The following is a 22,056-nucleotide window of genomic DNA, read 5'->3' as shown; positions in this document are numbered from 1 at the left end:
TCGCGGGAATATGATTTTTGACGTTTGATGTGTTAATAATGACGTCATGAGTACTTGCGCTTCATATTAGTAAAATATGTTTTTTGCTGTTAATGTTGCTTTTTGTGTATAACATATATCACATCTTGGTCTCAATGGTTTGTTTTGTTGAATCTGATTCTGTTTATCATACCTCTACATCCCACATTACATAAGCAATTGTAAAGAATAATCACTAGGACGCTGCATTTTCGCGGGAATGAATATGATTTTTGACGTTTAAGTGTTAATAATGACGTCATGAGTACTTGCGCTTCATATTAGTAAAATATGTTTTTTGCTGTTAATGTTGCTTTTTGTGTATAACATATATCACATCTTGGTCTCAAATGGTTTGTTTTGTTGAATCTGATTCTATTTAACTAAAACTGATGACTTTATAGTTAATTCCGAGTAATATGACCTACCTTCATACATGACTGATATAACAAATTCCTGTTGACCATGATTTAAAAAAATATATCAGGCAATGTTAAATCAGGCAGATATCAATAGGGTGGTATGATAAAAGCAACAGTCATATCAAAACGTCAAAACTTACGAGAAGAATATTGGTCTAACAACTGGTGTGCCATACACATGACTTATGTAGAACAGAGTGTACAGGTAGGGCAGGAGCGTGTAACGCAGGTTGAGGGCGTCCCTCATGATATTCTGTGTGGTTGTATCAAATGAGGCAGGGTCCTGGTCCTGTGAAACAGCACATAATGGAGACTAAAATTTAACTTTTCAAGAACATACATCATCATAAAATGTCATGAGTAGGATATATTGCCTTATAGGAGATGTGGGGGTAGTTTATGTGAAATATGGGTGATTATGTCTCAAAGCAAACTTTGATATTATGAAAATATTCCATCATTTTTGCATTTTTATTATTTTATTTTGAAAGTAAAGGCAATTAAATGCTTGAAAACAACACTCAAACCTAAAAGGACAATAAAACGTGCAGAGTAGCAGTTCTTAAGCACTTCATTTTTCTTCAATGAGATCTTTCAACCAATGAAGTATCAGGTTGATAGATATCAAAGTCTCAGAGTCATGCCCTGGAAAAACATAAAGGAAAAAAACAAACAAAGGGCATTAACTGTAAAAGTATTAAGTACAGGTTACAGTTCTTATGCACCTTGTACACAAATGAGTCACGTGCAGAGTAAAGTTTCTTGAGCACTGCATTTCCCAGGTATGATTAAGAGCTTCCCTGTCACCCAATGAGACCACAAAAACTTGCATGCCTTTATAAAGGACAGGGTTAAGCTCCTAACCAGACTGCATAGATGCATAAGACCAATGTTCACATGACAAGGCTCCAATGTCACCTTACTATTCACAGAAATGACTAGTAAAGCTTTTCAAAGCAATAGTTCTGATTTGGATCTCAACTCACTCCAGACTGAGCAACCATTCCGTTTTTTTAAATCAAGTTCCCCTAGTGTGACAATGTAAAGGGTTTAGAAGCTTTTAAGCCTACAGCCATTATATATTTTGTATCAGTAGTTTATGAAGAAAAATACACAGAAATGTTGTCTAACAAAAATAGCAAACTAATACAACACTGATGGCAAATTACCTTAATTTGCACAGAACTTAAATCTTAAAACTCCCAATAATAAATGTGCTTGTTTGAAGAATACAAATAATTCTATGGTAATGTGTGATGCCTGTCTCAGCCATGTATATCTTTTTCAAACACAATCTTTTTTTTTGTTTTAGTTACTTGCTATAGTTTTAATCATCCTTGTAAATTAGGAAATTTACTGTATTGGGGACGGTGAAATTAAAACAGTACCTAAAATAAATTTAGCATAACTGAGAAAAATTGTAAATTTTATAATTGTATAATAGAAAAGGAAAGTAAATTAAACAACAAAATAACACAAATTATCACTAACAAGGCATTTTTTACAGTTTACTTGTATTTATCATTTTTGCATCACTGAGGAAAATGGTTCAGGTTACCAAGGCCTCACTATATAAACTTATCTGTTTTCAACACTAACCAAGTATGCTCTAGAAGTCTTATTTAAGCAGTAACCAATTATACCCTGGTCAGCAGCATGTTGTGATTCCTCATAAAAGGGTAAAATGCGCCCAGCTGCATCCAACGAGTGCACAGTTCTGGAGTGGTCTCCCCCATAAACCCGCAAATATCCGCACCAACAAATGGAATTCCAAAGAGGTTGAAGTTCAAAATACCTAGCAAAACGGGCAAAACAGAGTTAAATGTGTGCCAGAAGGGACTGAAAACCATGTACCTTGGCTCCTATTGTGTTGTGGTTTCTCATAAAGGGGTAGAAAGCACCAAGCTGCATCCAGCGTGCACACAGCTCAGGGTTGGTGTCTCCATTAAAGCCACAAATATCGGCCCCCACCAGCGGTATGCCAAACAGGTTGAAATTCATTATCCCTAAATGTCAAACATTTTATTTGTAACACTGACTCAAAGAGACTTCTTCCAAAATGATCTTAAAGAAATAATTAATGGGAAAAAAGAGAAGTGTGAGTGATTTTATCTCTTTGTACTCTTAATTTATTAAAACGAAATCAACTTTACGACTACCCTTTATAAAACAACAAAGAATATCAGAAAATATATCCGCCTAAGCTCCACTTTACCTGGTATAGAGTAGTACATATCCGGCCACTGCGCATTATTGTCCCCGAGCCAGTGTCCAGTGTGTACACCCGAGGTAGGATATGTTGATCTCGATATTACTATGCTTCTCTTCTGCTTGATCGAGTCCAATGCCCTGAAAATGACATATATCTCACCTTGGCTTAGAGCGGACACGTGCCCATGGTGTATTTTCTATTCACCAGGAGTAATTTCAATACACCCAGAGAAATCGAGTAGTCGATTTAGATATAATTGTTACACAGTAAGTTCACTCTTGTATGGTATGAAAGTACTGAGGGTGTATATCCCATACACCATCCGTTAATAACAGTGTAACTAATAATCCAAACTTTAAATTATTAGGCATTTTTTGCGAACACAATCATTAAAATATAACAAACATTTCATGAAACTCAATACAATACACACTTCTTCCTGTCACATATTGCGCTATTAGTAGACACAGTTGACTATACATGTAGAAATATCTCAACTAAAGATAAATGTGCTTTATGGTAAGAAGCTTGATCAAGTCCACACAACTCTCATCATAGTTAGTATTAAAATTTGTCAATTATAGCTGCGTTCTTGGATAACTGGGCTAAATGCATGTGCTTAAAGAGTCATCATAGATTAGCCTGTGAAGTCTGCACAGGCTAATACAAGATGGCCCTTTCGGCTTGTAATAATTTTTTTATAAAGGAAGTCTCGTTCTTAATAAAATCCTGTTTAGGCGAAAAGTGTGGTCCCTTATTAGGCTGTGTGGACTGCACAGGCTAATCTGGGATGACACTTTAGGCACATGCATTAAAACCAGTTTTCCCAGAACGAGGCTCTTTTCATCACATCCATGTGGAAGAGACTCACATTTTGGTTGCTATGGCCTCACTGTGTCCATAGAGACTGTGCAGATTGTAGTGGGTGGAGATAGCTTGCTTTGCAGACGCACACAGTGTCTTGTCTGATAGGGACTGGCCAAGGATCACTAGGGAGGGAAAACATTTGAGTAAATAGCCTTAGATTAGTTTGAACCTATTTTAGATCCATTTTAAGTCAATAAGCATGTGAGTCATTTTTTATCCCATTTTATGGGAAGAACCTGATGCCAAATTTATTATAAGTACACAACTGTGACCTTTTACGAGTTAATGCATTATAATTCTGTTATATTGTTCAAAGAAGTTTTTGAAACTAAACAGGTGATTATGTCTGTCTGATGTACTATTTTGACTAGGTAAAATCACATTTATAAACATACCAAGGACATTTATTTTCCCTCATAATTATTGATTATGGGGAAATAATTAAGAAATATAAGTTTAAGATGAAATATTTCGTCTCATTACCAGTAAAATTTATCTAAAGCAACAATTTTTTTTTTATAGAAATTTAAGAATACTGAATGTAAACGAACCTGGAGGTACAAATGGAGGGTTTTCAAGGTCATTCTTGGGGCAACCTGATGTAGAACCTTGCACAAAATTTGAGGGTTCATTCATGTCCTATATTGTAAGAAAATTTTTATTAGGATTTCAGTATTATAGCTATGTTTTGGAAAAACGAGGCATAATGCATGTGCGTAATGTGTCATCCCACTCTAAATCACAGGCTAATCACGGACAACATTTTCCCCTTTTATGGTATTTTTCACTATAAGGTATTTTTCACTAAGCAAAAATCCAGTTTAGGCAAGTGACGTTCGTGATAAGTCTGTGCTGACTGCTAATCTTGAATACAAAAATTACGCACAGTGCCGTTTTCCCAGAACAAACAAATTTCTATAAGATTCGCAGACCCCTGCTTAACACGGTGGAGTATGTGATATAAAAGTGAGTTCTATTTTACTTCTTTTTAAAACTGTTTTTGCTATAAACTTATCTTATATCTGGAAAGTGCAGTAGTGTTACCAATTGTAGTAATACAAAACTATTAGGCAAAGAATGGGTAAGGTAACTTGTTAGGTATAAATGCACTTACTATCCAAATGCCATCAAATGGCACAATGTTGTGGTAAGAATTGGCATGGTACGTCCAGTAGGCAGTTGCGTTGGGGTGAAAGAAGTCTGGGAATGCAGTTGTACCAGGCCATACCTACATAACACCATAAAACTAAGTCACATTAAGAGACTTTTTGAATTACTTAAAGAAAAAACACAAAGATATGCCTCTTACATAGTTATTATACACACAACATAATTGACAGAGAATACCATACAACAAGTCAATATTCTATAAAATAGTGAAGGGGAAAAGCAAGAATCTTTAACCTGTTAAACTTAATAGCTGAAATTGACAATAATTTTGAACTTTTTAAAAATTCAAATACTTTTACAAGCATTTATTTTAAATTCATTCACAAAATATTGTTTAACCAGTATCTTTGTCAATTTGGACACTGAATACAAGTACCATTAAAACTTAATTTTACATTTAAAACGCATCCATGACTTTGCGGAGAAAAAATCTCATCAAAATTTTAAAATACCAGTAAGCATCAACAAAGACTTACAAAATATGTTAATGAGTACGTTCCTTAAAAAGGTTCGTGTGAAAAAAAATAACAAGGAATGAAAGGCACTGCAGTTGTTGCTTTTAAAAACATTGGACAGAACTCATTTTTCGAAATTAAAATATTGTTGCTTATAAAATTGCAAGTTTAAAATGAGATTATCTTATGTATTCCTAGCTACTTGTGAAAGAAATAAAATCACTTCAAAACAATAACTTCAAAAATAATATTATAAAAGAATATCTAAATCATGATTTGTCATAGTGGCAGTCCTCAATATATGCATTAATAGACCCTTTTCACAATACTGTAAGCCAAAAGTGTTAAGAGCGCGAAGTCATAAGATCCGCAAAATTCGGGAACAAAGCTGAATGTGATACTATTTCTAATAGTGCCACGCAATGCCGCATCTGATTTAAACGCTTTACGCATTTGAATATTCAATAACGTAACGATATTGTAAACACAAGATGAAATCATAATTTGTGAAAGAAATGTACCCTTTTCACTTGACGCGTCCCATAAATCATCGTATAATTTATTTTTTATTTTCAAATAAATACAAGGCCCAGTTGATTTATTTCATTCCATCCATATACTTGAGTTTTTGTTCAGACAATAAATTAAATTTACAATAGCACTCAACAGTTAAAGTAGCTGTTAGGCAGTTACAAATAAGTTTGAGATCAACCCTGGTTTATTCATGTGTTTTTCAGAACTGACTTCTGTAAAACTGTGTCTTTCGGTGTTTTTTATTTACATTTAAACCCTTTCAGTGCGGGAACCGGATTTTGAAGGCCTTTGCAAACAGTTTGGATCCAGATGAGACGCCACTGAACGTGGCGTCTCATCAGGATCCAAACTGTTTGCTATTCTGATAGTGTTCTTTGAAAAAAATCGAAGAAAATGCTAATTTTAGAAATTCAGCAGAAGACATTTTAGCAGACGACAAATTTCCCAGCATGCAAAGGGTTAACTGAAAATGTACACATCTAAATGATTTCTGATTCTCTTATAAACATTCATCAATCAATAGCACGATCACTTACATGGGACTTTTTATATTTTTTTCTTGAAGAAATTATAAGTGGTTTGATCTTAAAAAGGATGCCAAATTTTGCTATCATTTAATTTTTTTATTTCCAGCCTTTCATGCACTAAGAGTTTCCACAGTTGTCTGTTTACTTCTGACATGCTGTGCAAAAAACATAAAATGTCATTTTTCATGACATGTCTGCTTCTTTTTAGAAATCCCACAGCATCGACCTGACACCGTATTTGCTTATTTACTGACCGATTTTGAATTCTGATTTGTTTGTTTTCTTGTTGTTGTTTCTTTGTTCTTTGTTTATAATTTTAACCATTCTTAAGTTTAATTATTTTGACCAAATGAATAATTCAGAAGGTGATAACAGTTATATAAATCAACAGTTACAGTATCATTTCATAATTTCTTCCAGACTCAATATGTGACTTATTTTTGTAATGTTATACAAACTTAATCAAATTAAAACATGCAATCTACTTAACACCTAATTACATGTATGCATCAAACAACACTGGATAGTTATGTGGTGACACATGAAATGGGAAATCCCAGGTAGATATTTTGAGAAGAATGATCCAGATTTGTTTATGTTATATTTCGATGACAAAAATAGTTCTGTGATCAATGTGCATATTAATTGTTACATGCAAGTTAGTTTATTATCGTCTTAAAAGGCTTACTTCGTTCATATTTAGTTTTCAAAACACTTTATTTCAATAAATTAGAATTTTAATTTCATAAATAACTCAACTAAAAATGGTACTTTTTTTCAAATGTAGATAAATCAATGGCCATTCTGTGCATTGCAGTCATCAAGCACATGGCTCTGAAAACGCGCCCTAAATTTTAGTTGCTGGCAAGCAGTAGCTGAAATCAAGTAATAATTGGCGTTTGACCTTATGCTTCTTCAAAGTTATAAAGTAATGTAAATATGCTCTACATTGATTTACAAAAGGGTCCCTGACCTTGCCAATAATTGGACCTGAATCATCTGTGTTCATGATGAAAATGCCTTTCTTCAGCCCGTCATCATACGGGGGATAGGAGCCTGCGGGCTGGCTGTTACTTATGCCAGGGTCCTGTAAATACAAGGCCCACAATCATATGGATTATCTGATTGGCAAAAATTGATTATAAAAAAAATCACTGACAATTTAGATGATGTGTGGTTATACACAATATAGCTCCAGAGCTCCAGATAAATTATTAACCCTATACTGAGTACTGAATCTCCTGACCTCTTTACGTTTTGCCCCCTTAACACCAGCTTTAAAGGGTATCAGATAATTGCTCAGGGTATTGGAGATATGAAAAGTGTATTGGAGAATTGAAGAGTGTATTGGAGAATTGTAAAGGGTATTAGAGAATTGTAAAGGGTATTAGAGAATTGTAAAGGGTATTCACATTGGAAAATTGTGAATGGCATTGAAGGATTGACAGGGTATTGTACAACTGCAAAGGGTATTGGATAATTGTAAAGGGTATTGGGTAATTGTAAAAGGTATTGGAGAATTGTAAAGGGTATTGGATAATTGTAAAAGTTATTGGAGAATTGTAAAGAGTTACGGAGAATTATAAATGGTATTGGAGAAATGTAAAGGGTATTAGAGACTTGCAAAGGGTATTGGAGAATTGTAAACAGTATTTGATATTTGTAAAGGGTAATCAATAATTGTTAAGGGTATTCACATTGGAAAATTGTGAAGGGCATTGGAGGATTGACAGGGTATTGTACAGTTGCAAATGGTATTGGACAATTGTAAAAAGTATTCGAGAATTGTAAAGGGTTTTGGAGAATTGTAAAAGGTATTGGAGAATTGTAAAGGGCTTTGGAGAATTGTAAAAGGTATTGGAGAATTGTAAAGGGTATGGGAGAATTGTAAAAGGTATTGGAGAATTGTAAAGAGATTTGGAGAATTGTAAGGGGTTTTGGAGAATTGTTCACGGTATTGTAGAATTGTAAAGGGTATTGGAGACTTGCGAAGGGTATTGGAGAACTGTTAACAATATTTGATATTTGTAAAGGGTAATCAAGAATTTTTAAGGATATTAGAGAACTGTTGGGAGCATTTAATAGGTTGGGAAGCAATATTCATTGGCAGAAGCCTACTGGCCTATATAATGGTGTTAAAATTCCCAAAAGCAAGTGATTTTCCAAAATTGGCAGCCCATCATAAAGACCTTGATTTGGTTTTTGTTTTGTTTTTTGCCATTATTTATTCTTTTACCGTAATTACTCTAAGTTAACTTAGATACGAAAAATATTCAAAAAATGCAGGTGTCCTTAAATTTAGAGACAAACAAGGTGTCCGAAAATTATAAATATATTGAAATCAATGCAATAAATGTACAATAATTTTCTTGTGATTAATTCTTCTTTTTCTGCTTGAAAAATAAAGTAATAGAACTTCACAGATTTGTAAACTCTTGCCTGAAATGATATAGAACAAAAAGTAAAAACAGACAACATAATGCTTCCTTAATAGGACAGCACTGTTTCAAATGCTGTTGGGTGAATCCATTAGTTTCTACCAGTAACATTGGTTGTTTACCCAATAACGCGAAAGTAATGGTCCATAGCCCTCAGACATGCATCTGCCAGGTTTATGACCGTAATCCGGTTGTAAAAATCCATGATTGAAGTGTCACAAGATAAGCGAAAACAGGACCAAAGTCTGTAGAATAGCGCAGTTTAATATACTGTCCGAAAATTAAGAGACATTAATTATGGACGAAAACCTATATATAAAAAAATTAAGATTCACGAAAAATAATTATTTTGGCTAAAAAAGAAGGTGTCTGCAAACTTAGAAAGTCCGAAAACTTAGAGTAATTACAGTGTTTACTTACTTCTATTGGCAGTTAATATGTCTATCAGTTATATGTAAAATTAATTTATATAGTAATTTTATAAAGGTATTTCATAAAAAAATCAAACTGGGATGTTTTAACTTCCTGTTTTTGAAAGTTTTGACTACAATATTTTTTTGGGGAATTTTTTTAGAGTTTTAATTGACATGCCCAGTGCATAACAATTTTCACAATATCACTAAGAAAAAATTCATAATATAAAACAAAATAACTCTAGCTTACAATAATCATGATGTAGTGTTGCCCATTGTTATGGAGATCAGCAACAACATCAGGCAGGCCTTTATATTTGCCATCAGCATCGTAGGTCCAGTCCAGGTGGTCTCGCATGTAGTCAATGTCATTCCACTGAGTGTCCTAAAAAGAACAGTGCAGGGGTTGGATTAAAAAAACAACAAATCAGCCACGCTCTGGGAAAACAGGGCTTAATGCATCTGCAAAAAGTGTTATTCCAGATAAGCCTGTGCGGTTTGCACAGGCTTATCAGGGATGACACTTTCCGTTTTTATGGAATTTATTGTTTAAAGGAAGTCTTTTCTTAAACAAAATCCAGGCGGAAAGCGTCGTCCCTTATTACTCTTTGTGGACTGCACAAGCTGATATGGGACAACAATTCATGCACATTAATTAAGCCCTGTTTCACAAGAGTGCCACATAAATTGATGTATCAGCTTTTATTCCTTCATTTATAGATGTTCAGAAGATAGACAATTTTCACACTCAGTCCACAAAAAAGGTCTTAAACAAGAGATGTGTTTGTCAGAAACACAATGCCCGTTGTTGTTGTTCTGAGTTTATTTTCAGGTCCCACGCCCCTTCACAGAGTCATTTTAGCTGGACCTGCCAAACACAATGCCCCCTATTGCGCCGCTTTGAAATAATAATTCAATATATCATTTGGCAGGTTTAGAAATTATCTCCCTTTTAAAGCTTATTACTTCCCTTGGATTTATTTTTACTTTTGACCTTTAAGAATGACCTTGACCTTGAACTTTCACCACTCAAAATGTGCAGCTTCATGAGATACACATGCATGCCAAATATCAAGTTGCTATCTTCAATGTTGCAAAAGTTATCACAAAACTTTAACCAAGGTTGAAGTTTTGGGACAGAATGACAGACAGACAGGCCAAAAACAATATGCCCCCGATCATTCGATCTGTGGGCATAAAAAGGCTGGAGAGCTAAAGATGTACCGAAAAGAAAGATTGTGTTTTAAAAAACCACTTGTACCACATATTTATGGAGGTTTATAACATGGAATTAAAATGGAAAACAAATCAGGTTTAATATGACACACTAAAACTAGATGTAATTTTTTTTAACAATTAACATTTAAGTGTACCACTGCCACAAACTTTACATACTATTCATAAAACAAGAAACCGTCGGAGACGGGTGATGCTCTCCAAAGGTGTTTTTTTTCCACAATATTGCACTATATATTCAGATAAAAGGAAACGTCTTGAGGGGCATAACTTTGGACAAAATAATACGATGGATGGTTTAGCAACTTAAACATTTCAAAGGGCCATAACTCTCTAAATAAATTATCTAACCAGAACCCACAAATAACATGTGCATCTCCTCAAGGTAGTTAAGCTTCCCATAAAGCTTCATTGAAATCCAGTCAGTAGTTGGGGAGAAATAGCCCGGACAAGAATTGCACTATATGTACAGTTTATAGAAAATTTCAAAGGGCCATAACTCTGTGAAAAATCATCTGACTAGAACCTGCTGATAATATGCACATGTCCTCTTGGTAGTGAAGCTTCCCATTAAGTTTAATTGAATTCCGGTCATTAATTGCTGAGAAATAGCCCGTACACAAATTGTGCACGGACGGACGGACACACGCACGGACAGACGAAGCGGCGAATATATGCTCCCCCCAAAAATTTTGGGGGAGCATAAAAACTAAAACTTTGTTAAAAACATGACTTATTACACAGCATCACTATGTGCCCTATATTTAAGGGTAAATAACTCAAGTATTTTTAAATTACAGTAGCAGGAAAACTGACCAGCACATCTTAACTTCATGACAATATTATGTTTTCATGTTTAAATTGACTTGAGAAATTCGGAAGTAGTTTCTTCACAAACTTTTAACCTTCCATGGGGAAAAACCAACCGACAAACAAACTGAACAACCTATTGAGTGATTATAGTATGAGACTCATTCTGTGAAAACTGGGTTTAATGCATGTGCGTAACATGTAATCCCAAATTAGCACAGATTAAACAGGGGCGACACTTTCTGCTTTTATGCTATTTTTCGCATGTAAGTTCTCCATGCAGGTGTAATCAATAAGCAGAATTACATAGGGCATCTTGGCATCACGCATCCTCTTGATGACGGCTTTCAGGGGGTCTACTCCACCATATCCCCAGCGACACAGGTGGAAGCCCAGGGCCCAGTAAGGGGGCATGAAGGGCCTCCCTATCAGCCCCGTATACTGCTGGATCACACTGTCAGGGCTGGGGCCAGTGAAGATGTAGAAGTCTAGGATGCCCCCTGTGGTACGGTACGCTAAGGCCGGCTGTGGGGATACCTCAATCTCTGTCCAGTTTAACATGCAAGTTATAATTACACAATCTGAGCTACAGCTTGCTGTTTCATATCAAAAGACAAAATCCACAGAAATGATTTCTATAACACATCGCAATTTTTGTTACAAGACATTGACATTGATAAGGTTTTCTCTTAACATAGGTTATTACCCGATATGAACAGTGATGAAAATGTATATCATATTTTCTGAAAGTAAGGAATCTTATCTGAAACAGAATATTATTAACATTTAAATTAAGGCAATAACTTGATTACAAAAAAAAGAAAGAAACCATTATGTCACGAAATCCAATGCACATTTTGCAGTAGTTACCCATTGCATTGCTGTTGACCAGGAAGACACCATGTGTGTTCTTGTGGTCTTCAACATTCAGGTAGAAAGGGTGAACACCATACAGGTTTGCATCCAGCTAACAAGGCACAAAAGAGTCATACAAACTAATTAAAACAAATCAGCAAGTATTTTTTTATGTAGGGACAATTATATAGACAGAAAGATAGCATGGGATTAATTTTTAAGTATGTTTCCTCCGTGGAACTGGACACAATATCCATTTCATGATTGGGATCTGAAAGCATTCTTCATTACAAAACCCCACGAAAGGCTTCACACACTTACATGAAAATAATTATCATGTACCATGTTTGTACTGCTGCCAGACAAAACAGTTAAATCATGTTTAACAAGAAATAAACCAGTCCAATTATTCCACATCCATATTAGGTCAAGGTGAATATCAAGGTGAGGTCAGATGGAATGGGTGGATAAGAAGTTGTAATATGCCAAAAACTTTGTATTTACATAAGGCTTTTGGTAATTATCAAGCGGTATTGAGGCAAGACATAACTGTTAAATTTACGTCAACTGTCTCATATGAACAATTTCAATTTCTACATCAAAATAAGGTCAAGGTCAAAAGGTCAAAGTAAAAGAAAGGCTCATCAAAGCATACAAGTGTTTACCAAGAGGTGGAGGTGCTTAACAAAATGGTAACATCTAAATAATTAACATAAAAATTAGGTCAAGGTTTGACTGAAACTTGAGGATATGGATGGACTGCAAATGGAGATGGTTAAAATCCCAAGCGTGTAAGTATCAATGAGGTATTGCAAAGGATTTTGTTGCTAGACGAAATGATAACATCGACTAAACATATCATAGACAGTTTGAAATATTTAAGTCAGAGGTCGAATTGAGGTTGTGTTTTAAGGAAATATCATAAGCAGCAACTGTCTGAGTATCCAATATTTTTAGCAAGAGGTGTTGGTGCTTGCGCAAACAGTTAAGTTTACAAACCAATAAATAGCTCATTTGAAATCGTTTAATTCTGATTTAGGCAAAGATCAAAGAGATCGCAAGAGAATGATATATAGATGACAAGGGAATCGTCATAAGAAACAAGACCTGCATTTGTGAAACGCAATGCCCCCTACTGCGCTTTGAAGCCACACAGCAGCTATTTTAGAGAAAATTTCTAAGTAAAAGGCCCATAACTTTGTCAAAAATCAATGGACCGGAACAAAACTCACACTTTATCTGTAAGTAATGTAGAGTGACTCACATATCCAAAATCAGATAAATATATATGGAAACGTTTTGTAAAAAACTCCAGAAAACAGTTATTATAGAGAAAATTTATAAGTCCAAGACCAATAACTTCGCCGAACATCAATAGACCAAATAAAAAGCCTACGGAAAATGGTATATTTCTCAATCCAAGGCCCATAACTTTGCCAAAAATCAATGGACCGGAATGAAACCCACTTCATCTGTAAGTTATGTAGGTAAACTCACATACGAAAAATCAAATACACATCTGAAAGTGTTTCATTAAAAAACTTCAAAAAAATGACAAATTCACAGTCCAACTAAAACTTCGCCAAAAAATCAATGGACCGCAACCAACCAAACTCACACTTAATCTGTCAGTCATGTAGGTAGACTCACATACACAAAAACAGCTACATACTAGTATCTGAAAGCATGGGGTACACAAACTCCGGAAAACGATTTGTTAGGAGAAAATGTCAAAGTCCAGGGCCCATAACTTCGTAAAATCTCAATGGACCAGAAAAAACTCGTACTTAATCAGTTAGTCATGTAGGTAACCACATACCAAAAATCAGCTCAACATCAATATCGTGTTGTGTAAAAAACTCAGCAAAGCGGACAATTTCAAAATCCAAGACCTATAACTTCACCATAAATCAATTGACTGGAATCAAACTTACACTTCCTATGTAAGTCATGTAGGTTGACTCACATATAACAAATCATCTCAATATTCAATAGGGTTGCGTTAAAAACCTCTGGTAGACGGTTATTATTAAGTCCAACGCCCATAACTTTGCAAAAATTCAATAGACTGGAAAGCAACTCACACTTCATCTGTAGGTCGTGTAGGTAGACTCACATACCAAAAATTAGGCTGTATATCTGAAAGTGTTGCATAAAAAATTCCGGAAACCGTTAAGCCGGACGAGGACTGATGGAAGGACTGCTGTATGCCACCCTACTGGGTGCATATAAATGTTTAAAGTATCAAGAGCTGTAGCTAAGGATATTTGTACTACACAAAAAAGGCAGACATAAAAATCACTACATGTATGTTAATTGCATAATGCAATAAAAGCTGCGCCATGAGCGCATGATACGCCCGTCGTTCGCCAATGAAGTAGTAAGGTAATAAATAACCCTTTGAATCATTTTTTTACTTCAGTTTATTTGTATTTGAATACATGGTTTATTTTATAAGTACATGAGCATGGAAATCACGAAATTTTGACGAACAAAGTCCCATAACTCTGGAACGACAATTCAGAATTCCGTCAAAAACGAAAGGGGATCAGGGTTTATCAATATTAAGATTGTGTTGAAATTTGAAAAAAATCCATCGAAGGATATTTGAGCTACAGTAGGACATTCAATGAAATCACGAAATTTTGACGAACAAAGTCCCATAACTCTGGAACGACAATTCAGAATTCCGTCAAAAACGAAAGGGGATCAGGGTTTATCAATATTAAGATTGTGTTAAAATTTGAAGAAAATCTGTCAAAGGATATTTGACGTAGCGTACGACATTAACAGACGGACGGACGGACGGACGGACGGACAGACGGACGCGGGGTATACCATAATACGTCCCGTCATAGACGGGCAAATAAAAAATCCATCGGGGGATATTTGAGCTACGGTAGGATACATGAACAACAATAACATTTAAGGTCACAGTGACCTTGACCTTAGAATGAATGACCTTGAAATGACCAGTGGTCATCTAAGTGTGCTTGCAAACCTTCATGTCAAGTTTGAAGACTCTATGTCCAAGCATACCAAAGTTATAACAATTTTAACATTTTAACATTTAAGGTCACAGTGACCTTGACCTTCAAATGAATGACATTGAAATGACCAGTGGTCATCTTCTAGTACTGGCCAATCTTTATTTCAAGTTTGAAGACTCTAGGTACAAGCATACCAAAGTTATAACATGAAATAAGAACTTTAACATTTTTACATTCAAGGTCACAGTGACCTTGACCTTCAAATGAATGACCTTGAAATGTCCAGGGGTTACTTACTAGTTCTGGCCAACCTTCATGTCAAGTTTCAAGACTCTAGGTCCAAGCATACCAAAGTTATAACAACTTTAACATTTTTACATTCAAGGTCACAGTGACCTTGACCTTCAAATGAATGACCTTGAAATGTCCAGTGGTTACTTACTAGTTCTGGCCAACCTTCATGTCAAGTTTCAAGACTCTAGGTCCAAGCATACCAAAGTTATAACAACTTTAACATTTTTATATAGCTACAGTAGGACATTCAATGAAATCACGAAATTTTGACGAACAAAGTCCCATAACTCTGGAACGACAATTCAGAATTCCGTCAAAAACGAAAGGGGATCAGGGTTTATCAATATTAAGATTGTGTTAAAATTTGAAGAAAATCTGTCAAAGGATATTTGACGTAGCGTACGACATTAACAGACGGACGGACGGACGGACGGACGGACAGACGGACGGACAGACGGACGGACAGACGGACGGACAGACGGACGCGGGGTATACCATAATACGTCCCGTCATAGACGGGCGTATAAAAATGAGTCTTATTTCAAATGTGACCAGCATGCAAAACAGTCTTTGCATCTACGCAACCTGGTCAGGAGCTACGCTGCCCACTATAAAGTCAAGCAATGTTTCCTAGTCTCATTAGAGGACAGGGTAGGTCTTGACAAGACTGGGCGGATGGCCAATCTGGCTGCATTTGGTTTAAGACCTATCTTCGCATGATGCAGCTCATATGCATCATGCATCAGGGGCATGAAAAAGAAATTGACATATAAATTGACAACATACTGTGGGAGGCTGGTCCCTGGACCAGAAGCCCCGTTTTGACCAGTTTGTACTGATGAGGAATGGTGCCCGGTGTTCTCCCAACCCGTACAGGTAAGCACTGCTTAGCTGGGTACCAAACTGTAGGAACTGGTCAGCAAACACTAATGGGGCCGAATTGGCATTGCTAAAACTAAAACCTTTTTTTTTCAAACATAGCGTGTCAGACACAAAAAGGTAAAAAGTTGAAATACTTGTCTGCACTCCGAATTTTAATTGAGCAAAAATGTTAACTGAATTTTATAAATGTGAGAGTTCATTAACATGTTAAATATGATTAGAATAAAATGTAACAGTACATTATGTTACTATTAAAATAACAGGGTAGATCTAATAGATCTATGATAACAATATTTGTTTAATGCATTTAATATATTATTCCAAATACGCCTTTTGTTCGTTTAAGATCTAACTATTAGACCAGCACATTTATACAGACAGGCTTGTCAACACTTCACTCTCTTTATGTTCCAGTCTCTAATGGACATGAATGTTCAGAAATGTCTGCATGAATGTACATCCAAATGTTTATTTGTTCTTTATTTTTCAGAATAAGTACAGCTGTGTGTGATGAAGGCATATAAGCAAATTATGGGCCTCTGACCTGTCTGAATACAAATTTGATATTTAATGTGCCTTATAATTATCCTTAATATTCTCAACGTTGATTAACATTTCTTAAAATCTTCCTTGTTATTACATGTACCTTGATATTGAAGAAAACTTTACCGGGCAGAATGCTTGATGCTACTTACATGACTGTGCCTGTGGACTTTCTTGTTATTGTTATTGTAAAGTCAGTCCCTTGAGGAGATATGGCCACATCATAATCTGTCATCCCTGGTGTCTTTGTTGCATTCGTCTTGATAGGTACTTCATACCTTTGTGTTGCAGGATCATAGATCTGAAAATGACCAAGTTATCAACATCCTCTTTCATACTCATCAACATCACCACCACACTTGCCATCTTCCCCCTCATTATCATCATCATAACCAGCAGCAACAGAATCATAACATGTACCATTATTACAATCTGTATACATCAGCACTTGTCATTATATTAACTTGTGAGATCAGAATAACTATCAGATCAGAATCACCAGAATTTCCCAGTCAGATTTTCTAAGGAGCAAATCTAGCAACAACATTGTGCTTTATTTTGTATTCTATTACAATAGCTCTAAAACATGTAAATATTTAAAACATTAACCTTATGGAGATTTCTCATTTCTTTGCAAACACCTCCTTATTTAATGTCTCACTGCTATAGACGCAATGAGTTCTTATTTACCAAAATAACTTTACGCCCCTGTACACTCATTTGTCACAGCACTGTATTTCACTCCTACCTTCACGCGAACAGTAGTTGGTGACTGAAACGTCACATCCACGTTCACATTCTGCACGTCGTTGGGCCAGGTGGAGGGTCCAGACAAATGTAGTGTTGCCTGGTAACCAGACGCGGTCTTGGTGACACTGTCCACCTTGTATCCCTGGTAGTTGCTCGGATAGAAGCAATAAGGAACATCGCCCAGTCTCCTGAAAAAAAACAGTTAAAGGTACTAGTTACTTTTCAGCATTTTCGATTACATAAATTTATATACTGGGTAGATATAAAAACTTTTTAAAATTAAACAAAGTTGTAAAGTGAGAATCAATCTATAGTGTAATAGAAATAGTTATAACTGCGTCTGATATCGCTTCACGTGAGAGATTGTAAACCTTAAAATCTCTTCAATACCTAGTTACAAACTGATAATCTTGCAATTTAAGGCTTACATCAAAATATGTGACTGCTGAAGGGTTAAACAAGGCCTAATTGCATTTCTCTGGAACACTTGTGTATTATGCTAGCTATAGCTAGAACAACAACTTTTCTCAGCCAAGTGAAAATATGCTATAGCAATTGTTATGTTAATATTTGAAGTACACATCTTAGTCATTGTCTTATTTCTAAGGATTTATGAAGCAGTGTATAAATTGTAAATAAACCAGTTGTGTTTTAATATATATATAGATTTAAAAGCATATTCTCCAATCCATATACATCATATCATGTGATGAGATATTAGTCAGATATGTAATGTGTATGAATATAAACAAATGCAATACATTTGTCATTTTTGAAGATACTGCTTGTAACAATAGAATTATCTCTAAACAGTTTACTGACATGAAACATCAGCTATTTGGCCCAGTCTTGAGGTTTGTATCTCAGATGACCAGCGTGACAAACTTCATTAAGTTGATCATCTATTGAAAGCCGAAAGACCAACTTCAATAAAACATTATATAAATATCAACTAAAGGGAAAGCTTAAAGACATGTTATTTAGGTAATGATAATCTGGTTGTTCGCAAAATTAAATTCTAGATTGCTATATATTGTGGGTTCCGATACGAGTGGAAAAGTTGGTTTGTCTGACTCTGCTAGCAAACCTTGTACTTGTGCCTGCCGGGAGCCAGCAGCAGCCCTTTTCCTCGCATGTCTGTTGGTTGGCTCCCACATACTGTGGCCAGCAGTCCACGCGGGAACTGGCTGGTGTCTGGGAACACTGCGGCGCTTGCTTGATAGTCTGTCCTGTCTGCTGTACATGTGGTTGAGCAGTCACGGTGCTTGGCAAATCAGTATGTGTTTTCTTAAATAAGAAGGCAGAATTTAAAGGAAATAATGTTTGTGTGATTTGTTTAATGTGTACACAAGTTAAAATTGCCAAGAAAGCTTTCACTTTCACTAACTGTTAGTCATGCATTCAGAGTTCACATATTGAAGAATGAATGGAAAACAGTTGTTTCGAAATGCATAAATATCTTAAAGGTTGAACAATTTGATGCCCAATCCTTTATTTCAAAAGCTTAAAATAAATATGTTTGTATCATAGTTTGTGATAATATAACCAAAGTTAAGAACCCAAGTTGCGTAGAAATTACCGGTAAATCACAAGTGTGAAGAAAATACATTTATAGCCCCAAAAAGAGAAAGTAGCACTAAATTTATGATTTGAACTTCTAATTGATTACACTGTTATGCATATACTAAAAAACTGTTTGAATACTGTGAAACCAATAGTTTTCATCAGACACTTTTTACTGAGGATTATCCTGCTATACTGCTCTACCATGAAATTAAATGTATAACAATGTTTTTGTCCAAAGTATTACATCAGACCCTTTTATTTTCTGAAATAAAGATAATTCATTTTGTGCATTTTGCTTGGTATTTCTTGCTTTTGACACTATTTCAGTCCTATCATGATGGTCAGTTAAATAAATCACTCTTTTCCTGATTAAGCTGGTTTAAACGCTCATGCAAGTAACTGACGCTCGATTGGTCATTGTCTGCTCGGGTACTACTTACATGTACCCCTGGTACTCTAAAGTATACTTACAGGTACCCCAGGTACGGTAAATATACTTAATCGTACGCAGTCGATTTCAGACTGTACCAGAGTTATATTCCCGCCCAAAATCCGATGCTGTAAAACCTATCTATTATGTTAAACAAACAAGTTTCTCTTTAAAAAAAACTGCGTCAATTGAGTTTCAATTATATAGTGGCATTTTACAGAAAATTGACATAAATGTGAATATAATAAATTTTATAAAAATAGCCGACAACGACAGATAAGCGTTAAATTTCCCGGGTACATTTACCGTGTGGGTACATGTAAGTATACTTAAGAGTACCTGGGGTACATGTAAGTAGTACCTGAGCCTACAATTACCAATTGAGCGTACTTGAATGAGGGGTATGTAGAGAATGACCATGGGACTTTATAACCAATCCCAAAACAAATTACGTACGTGGCCAGGCCTGAGATTAAACCTAGAATCCTCGGAGTTTGAAGTCCAGTGCTCTACCAACTGAGTTATCAGATCCAAATATTAATTAAAAGAGCATAATGCCATAATTGATATTCAGTTCAAGAACATACTTACATATAAATGTTCTACAGAACAGAATAAATTAATCTATTATAACAAAAAGAACGTCAGAAATAATAGCTGAATGTTTATTTTACCTGATCTTGAATGTCCCAATATCCTAGAGCAAACCACGTTCCTAATGCACCCAAACAACTAGCGATGCAAATCGTCAGCAGTGTTTTTATGAAGTTGTTCCTTCCATTTTTCTTCCATGCACTTCTACTTTCAGTGTGAAAACCGTCAATCGAATTGTCAATTAAATGCTTTTTGTCATTGGCAAACATGTTCACCGTATTTATTAATTAAACATGTAAACGGATATTTATCATATAAAGCACAGATTTTTCAAGTCCTTTAACAAAAAAACTGCGATCACAAAGCTTATCTTGTCGATTGTTTACCTTTCAATCATCTGACATATTTACATCATGTGACAATAATATAGCACGTGCTCGTGAGGTTCTGGTGAAGGTTACCAGTATGACTGAATAGCGGAAAGGTTACAGCCATCGTGATCGGCACTTTGAAGACGATATTTATTGCATATCAAGAGGTTGCGTAGATAGTGATTGTATCACGATTGCGAAATCAGTGGTTACAACTGTTGATACATATACAAACTAGTATATACATTTACATAAATTATTTTGGGACCCTTATGGACAAGTTTCCACGGTCGTAAAATCAACTGTTGGAATACTTGAAGTCGATAGTAAAAACCAATAGAAAATATTGATATTCATATCTGCACAACTATTTTATTACGAGATTTTTACTACAAAAGTATTTTTCCCACATTGACAAAAATCCGGCATGGTCGTTAATTGGTTTTTGTTGGTTAAACACGATTGTCAATACAATTAAAGGGGCCTTTTCACAGATTTTGGCATGTTTTGAAGCTTGTCATTAAATGCTTTATATTTATAAATTTAAACACTGGACCTATAAATCTCCAGTAAAAAACAAACAAACAACAATACAATTAAACAAGAGATGTGTTTGTCAGAAACACAATGCCCCCTATTGCGCCGCTTTAGTCATATATTTAACCTTTGACCTTGAAGGATGACCTTGAACTTTCATAACTCAAAAATGTGCAGCTCCATGAGATACGCATGCATTTTAAATATCTAGTTGCTATCTTCAATATTGCAAAATTTGACCTTTGACCTTGATGGATAACCTTGACCTTTCACCACTCAAAATGTGCGGCTCCATGAGATACAAATGCATGCCAAATATCAATTTGCTATCTTCAATATTTAAAAAGTTATGGCCAATGTTAAAGTTTTCGGACGGACGGAATATTTGACATTTGACCTTGAAGAATGACCTTGATTTTCACCTTTCACCACTCAAAATGTTCAGCTCTAGGAGATACACATGCATGCCAAATATGAAGTTGCTATCTTCAATATTTAAAAAGTTATGGCAAATATTAAAGTTTTCGGACGGACGGAATATTTGACATTTGACCTTGAAGTATGACTTTGACCTACACTTTTCACCACTCAAAATGTTCAGCTCCAGGAGATACACATGCATGCCAAATATCAAGTTGCTATCTTCAATAGTGAAAAAGTTATGGCCAATGTTAAAGTTTTCGGACGGACGGACAGACGCCATATATTAGACATTTGACCTTGAATGATGACCTTGACCTTCACCTTTCACCACTCAAAATGTGCAGCTCCATGAGATGCACATGCATGCCAAATATCAAGTTGCTGTGTAAAATATTGAAAAAGTTATGACCATTAAGTTTTCGGACGGACGGACAGACTGACATACTGACGGACAGTTCAACTGCTATATGCCACTCTACCGGGGGCATAAAAAGGATACAAAAGTAACCATAAACTGGGCTCGAACCACTGACCCATGGAGTCCTGGAGTAAAAAGTCTCCCGCTTAGACCACTCGACCATCCGTGCTCATGCTATTATCGGATGTATTTTTGACTTAAATTAGCAAAATATAACGACAACAGAACTTTCCAAATTATTTAATCGTCGCCATTGAAACTTTCGCGTTGCAACGCTTTATAATTTTCAGGTTTTCAAATC

General features: G+C 35.4%; 1 protein-coding gene across 2 annotated transcripts in view; it reads right to left on the bottom strand.

The window, feature by feature from the left end:
* The window catches only part of LOC127866390 (lysosomal alpha-glucosidase-like), a 38,322-nt gene extending 17,905 nt beyond the window's left edge, over positions 1-20,417 (bottom strand). Inside the window, exons 1-15 of one of the 2 annotated variants that reach the window (XM_052406882.1) lie at positions 20,087-20,417; positions 18,504-18,703; positions 17,415-17,604; positions 16,819-16,967; positions 16,028-16,196; positions 11,973-12,069; positions 11,409-11,647; positions 9,307-9,441; positions 7,179-7,292; positions 4,634-4,747; positions 4,071-4,158; positions 3,524-3,641; positions 2,656-2,789; positions 2,084-2,235; positions 581-729 (exon numbers count right to left, since the gene is read on the bottom strand). In XM_052406882.1, the coding sequence (XP_052262842.1) occupies positions 581-729; positions 2,084-2,235; positions 2,656-2,789; positions 3,524-3,641; positions 4,071-4,158; positions 4,634-4,747; positions 7,179-7,292; positions 9,307-9,441; positions 11,409-11,647; positions 11,973-12,069; positions 16,028-16,196; positions 16,819-16,967; positions 17,415-17,604; positions 18,504-18,703; positions 20,087-20,275 (2,237 nt within the window). In that variant the 5' untranslated portion in view covers positions 20,276-20,417. Of the gene's footprint in view, positions 1-580; positions 730-2,083; positions 2,236-2,294; positions 2,447-2,655; positions 2,790-3,523; positions 3,642-4,070; positions 4,159-4,633; positions 4,748-7,178; positions 7,293-9,306; positions 9,442-11,408; positions 11,648-11,972; positions 12,070-16,027; positions 16,197-16,818; positions 16,968-17,414; positions 17,605-18,503; positions 18,704-20,086 lie in introns of both variants that reach the window. The other variant, XM_052406881.1, reaches the window with a different exon arrangement.
* Between the last annotated feature and the right edge of the window lie 1,639 nt (positions 20,418-22,056).

Source organism: Dreissena polymorpha, chromosome 2, assembly GCF_020536995.1.
Source record: "Dreissena polymorpha isolate Duluth1 chromosome 2, UMN_Dpol_1.0, whole genome shotgun sequence".
NCBI classification, from domain to species: domain Eukaryota; kingdom Metazoa; phylum Mollusca; class Bivalvia; order Myida; family Dreissenidae; genus Dreissena; species Dreissena polymorpha.
The sequence above is the reverse complement of the archived record's forward strand: the minus strand, read 5'-3'. Positions and strand labels throughout refer to the sequence as shown.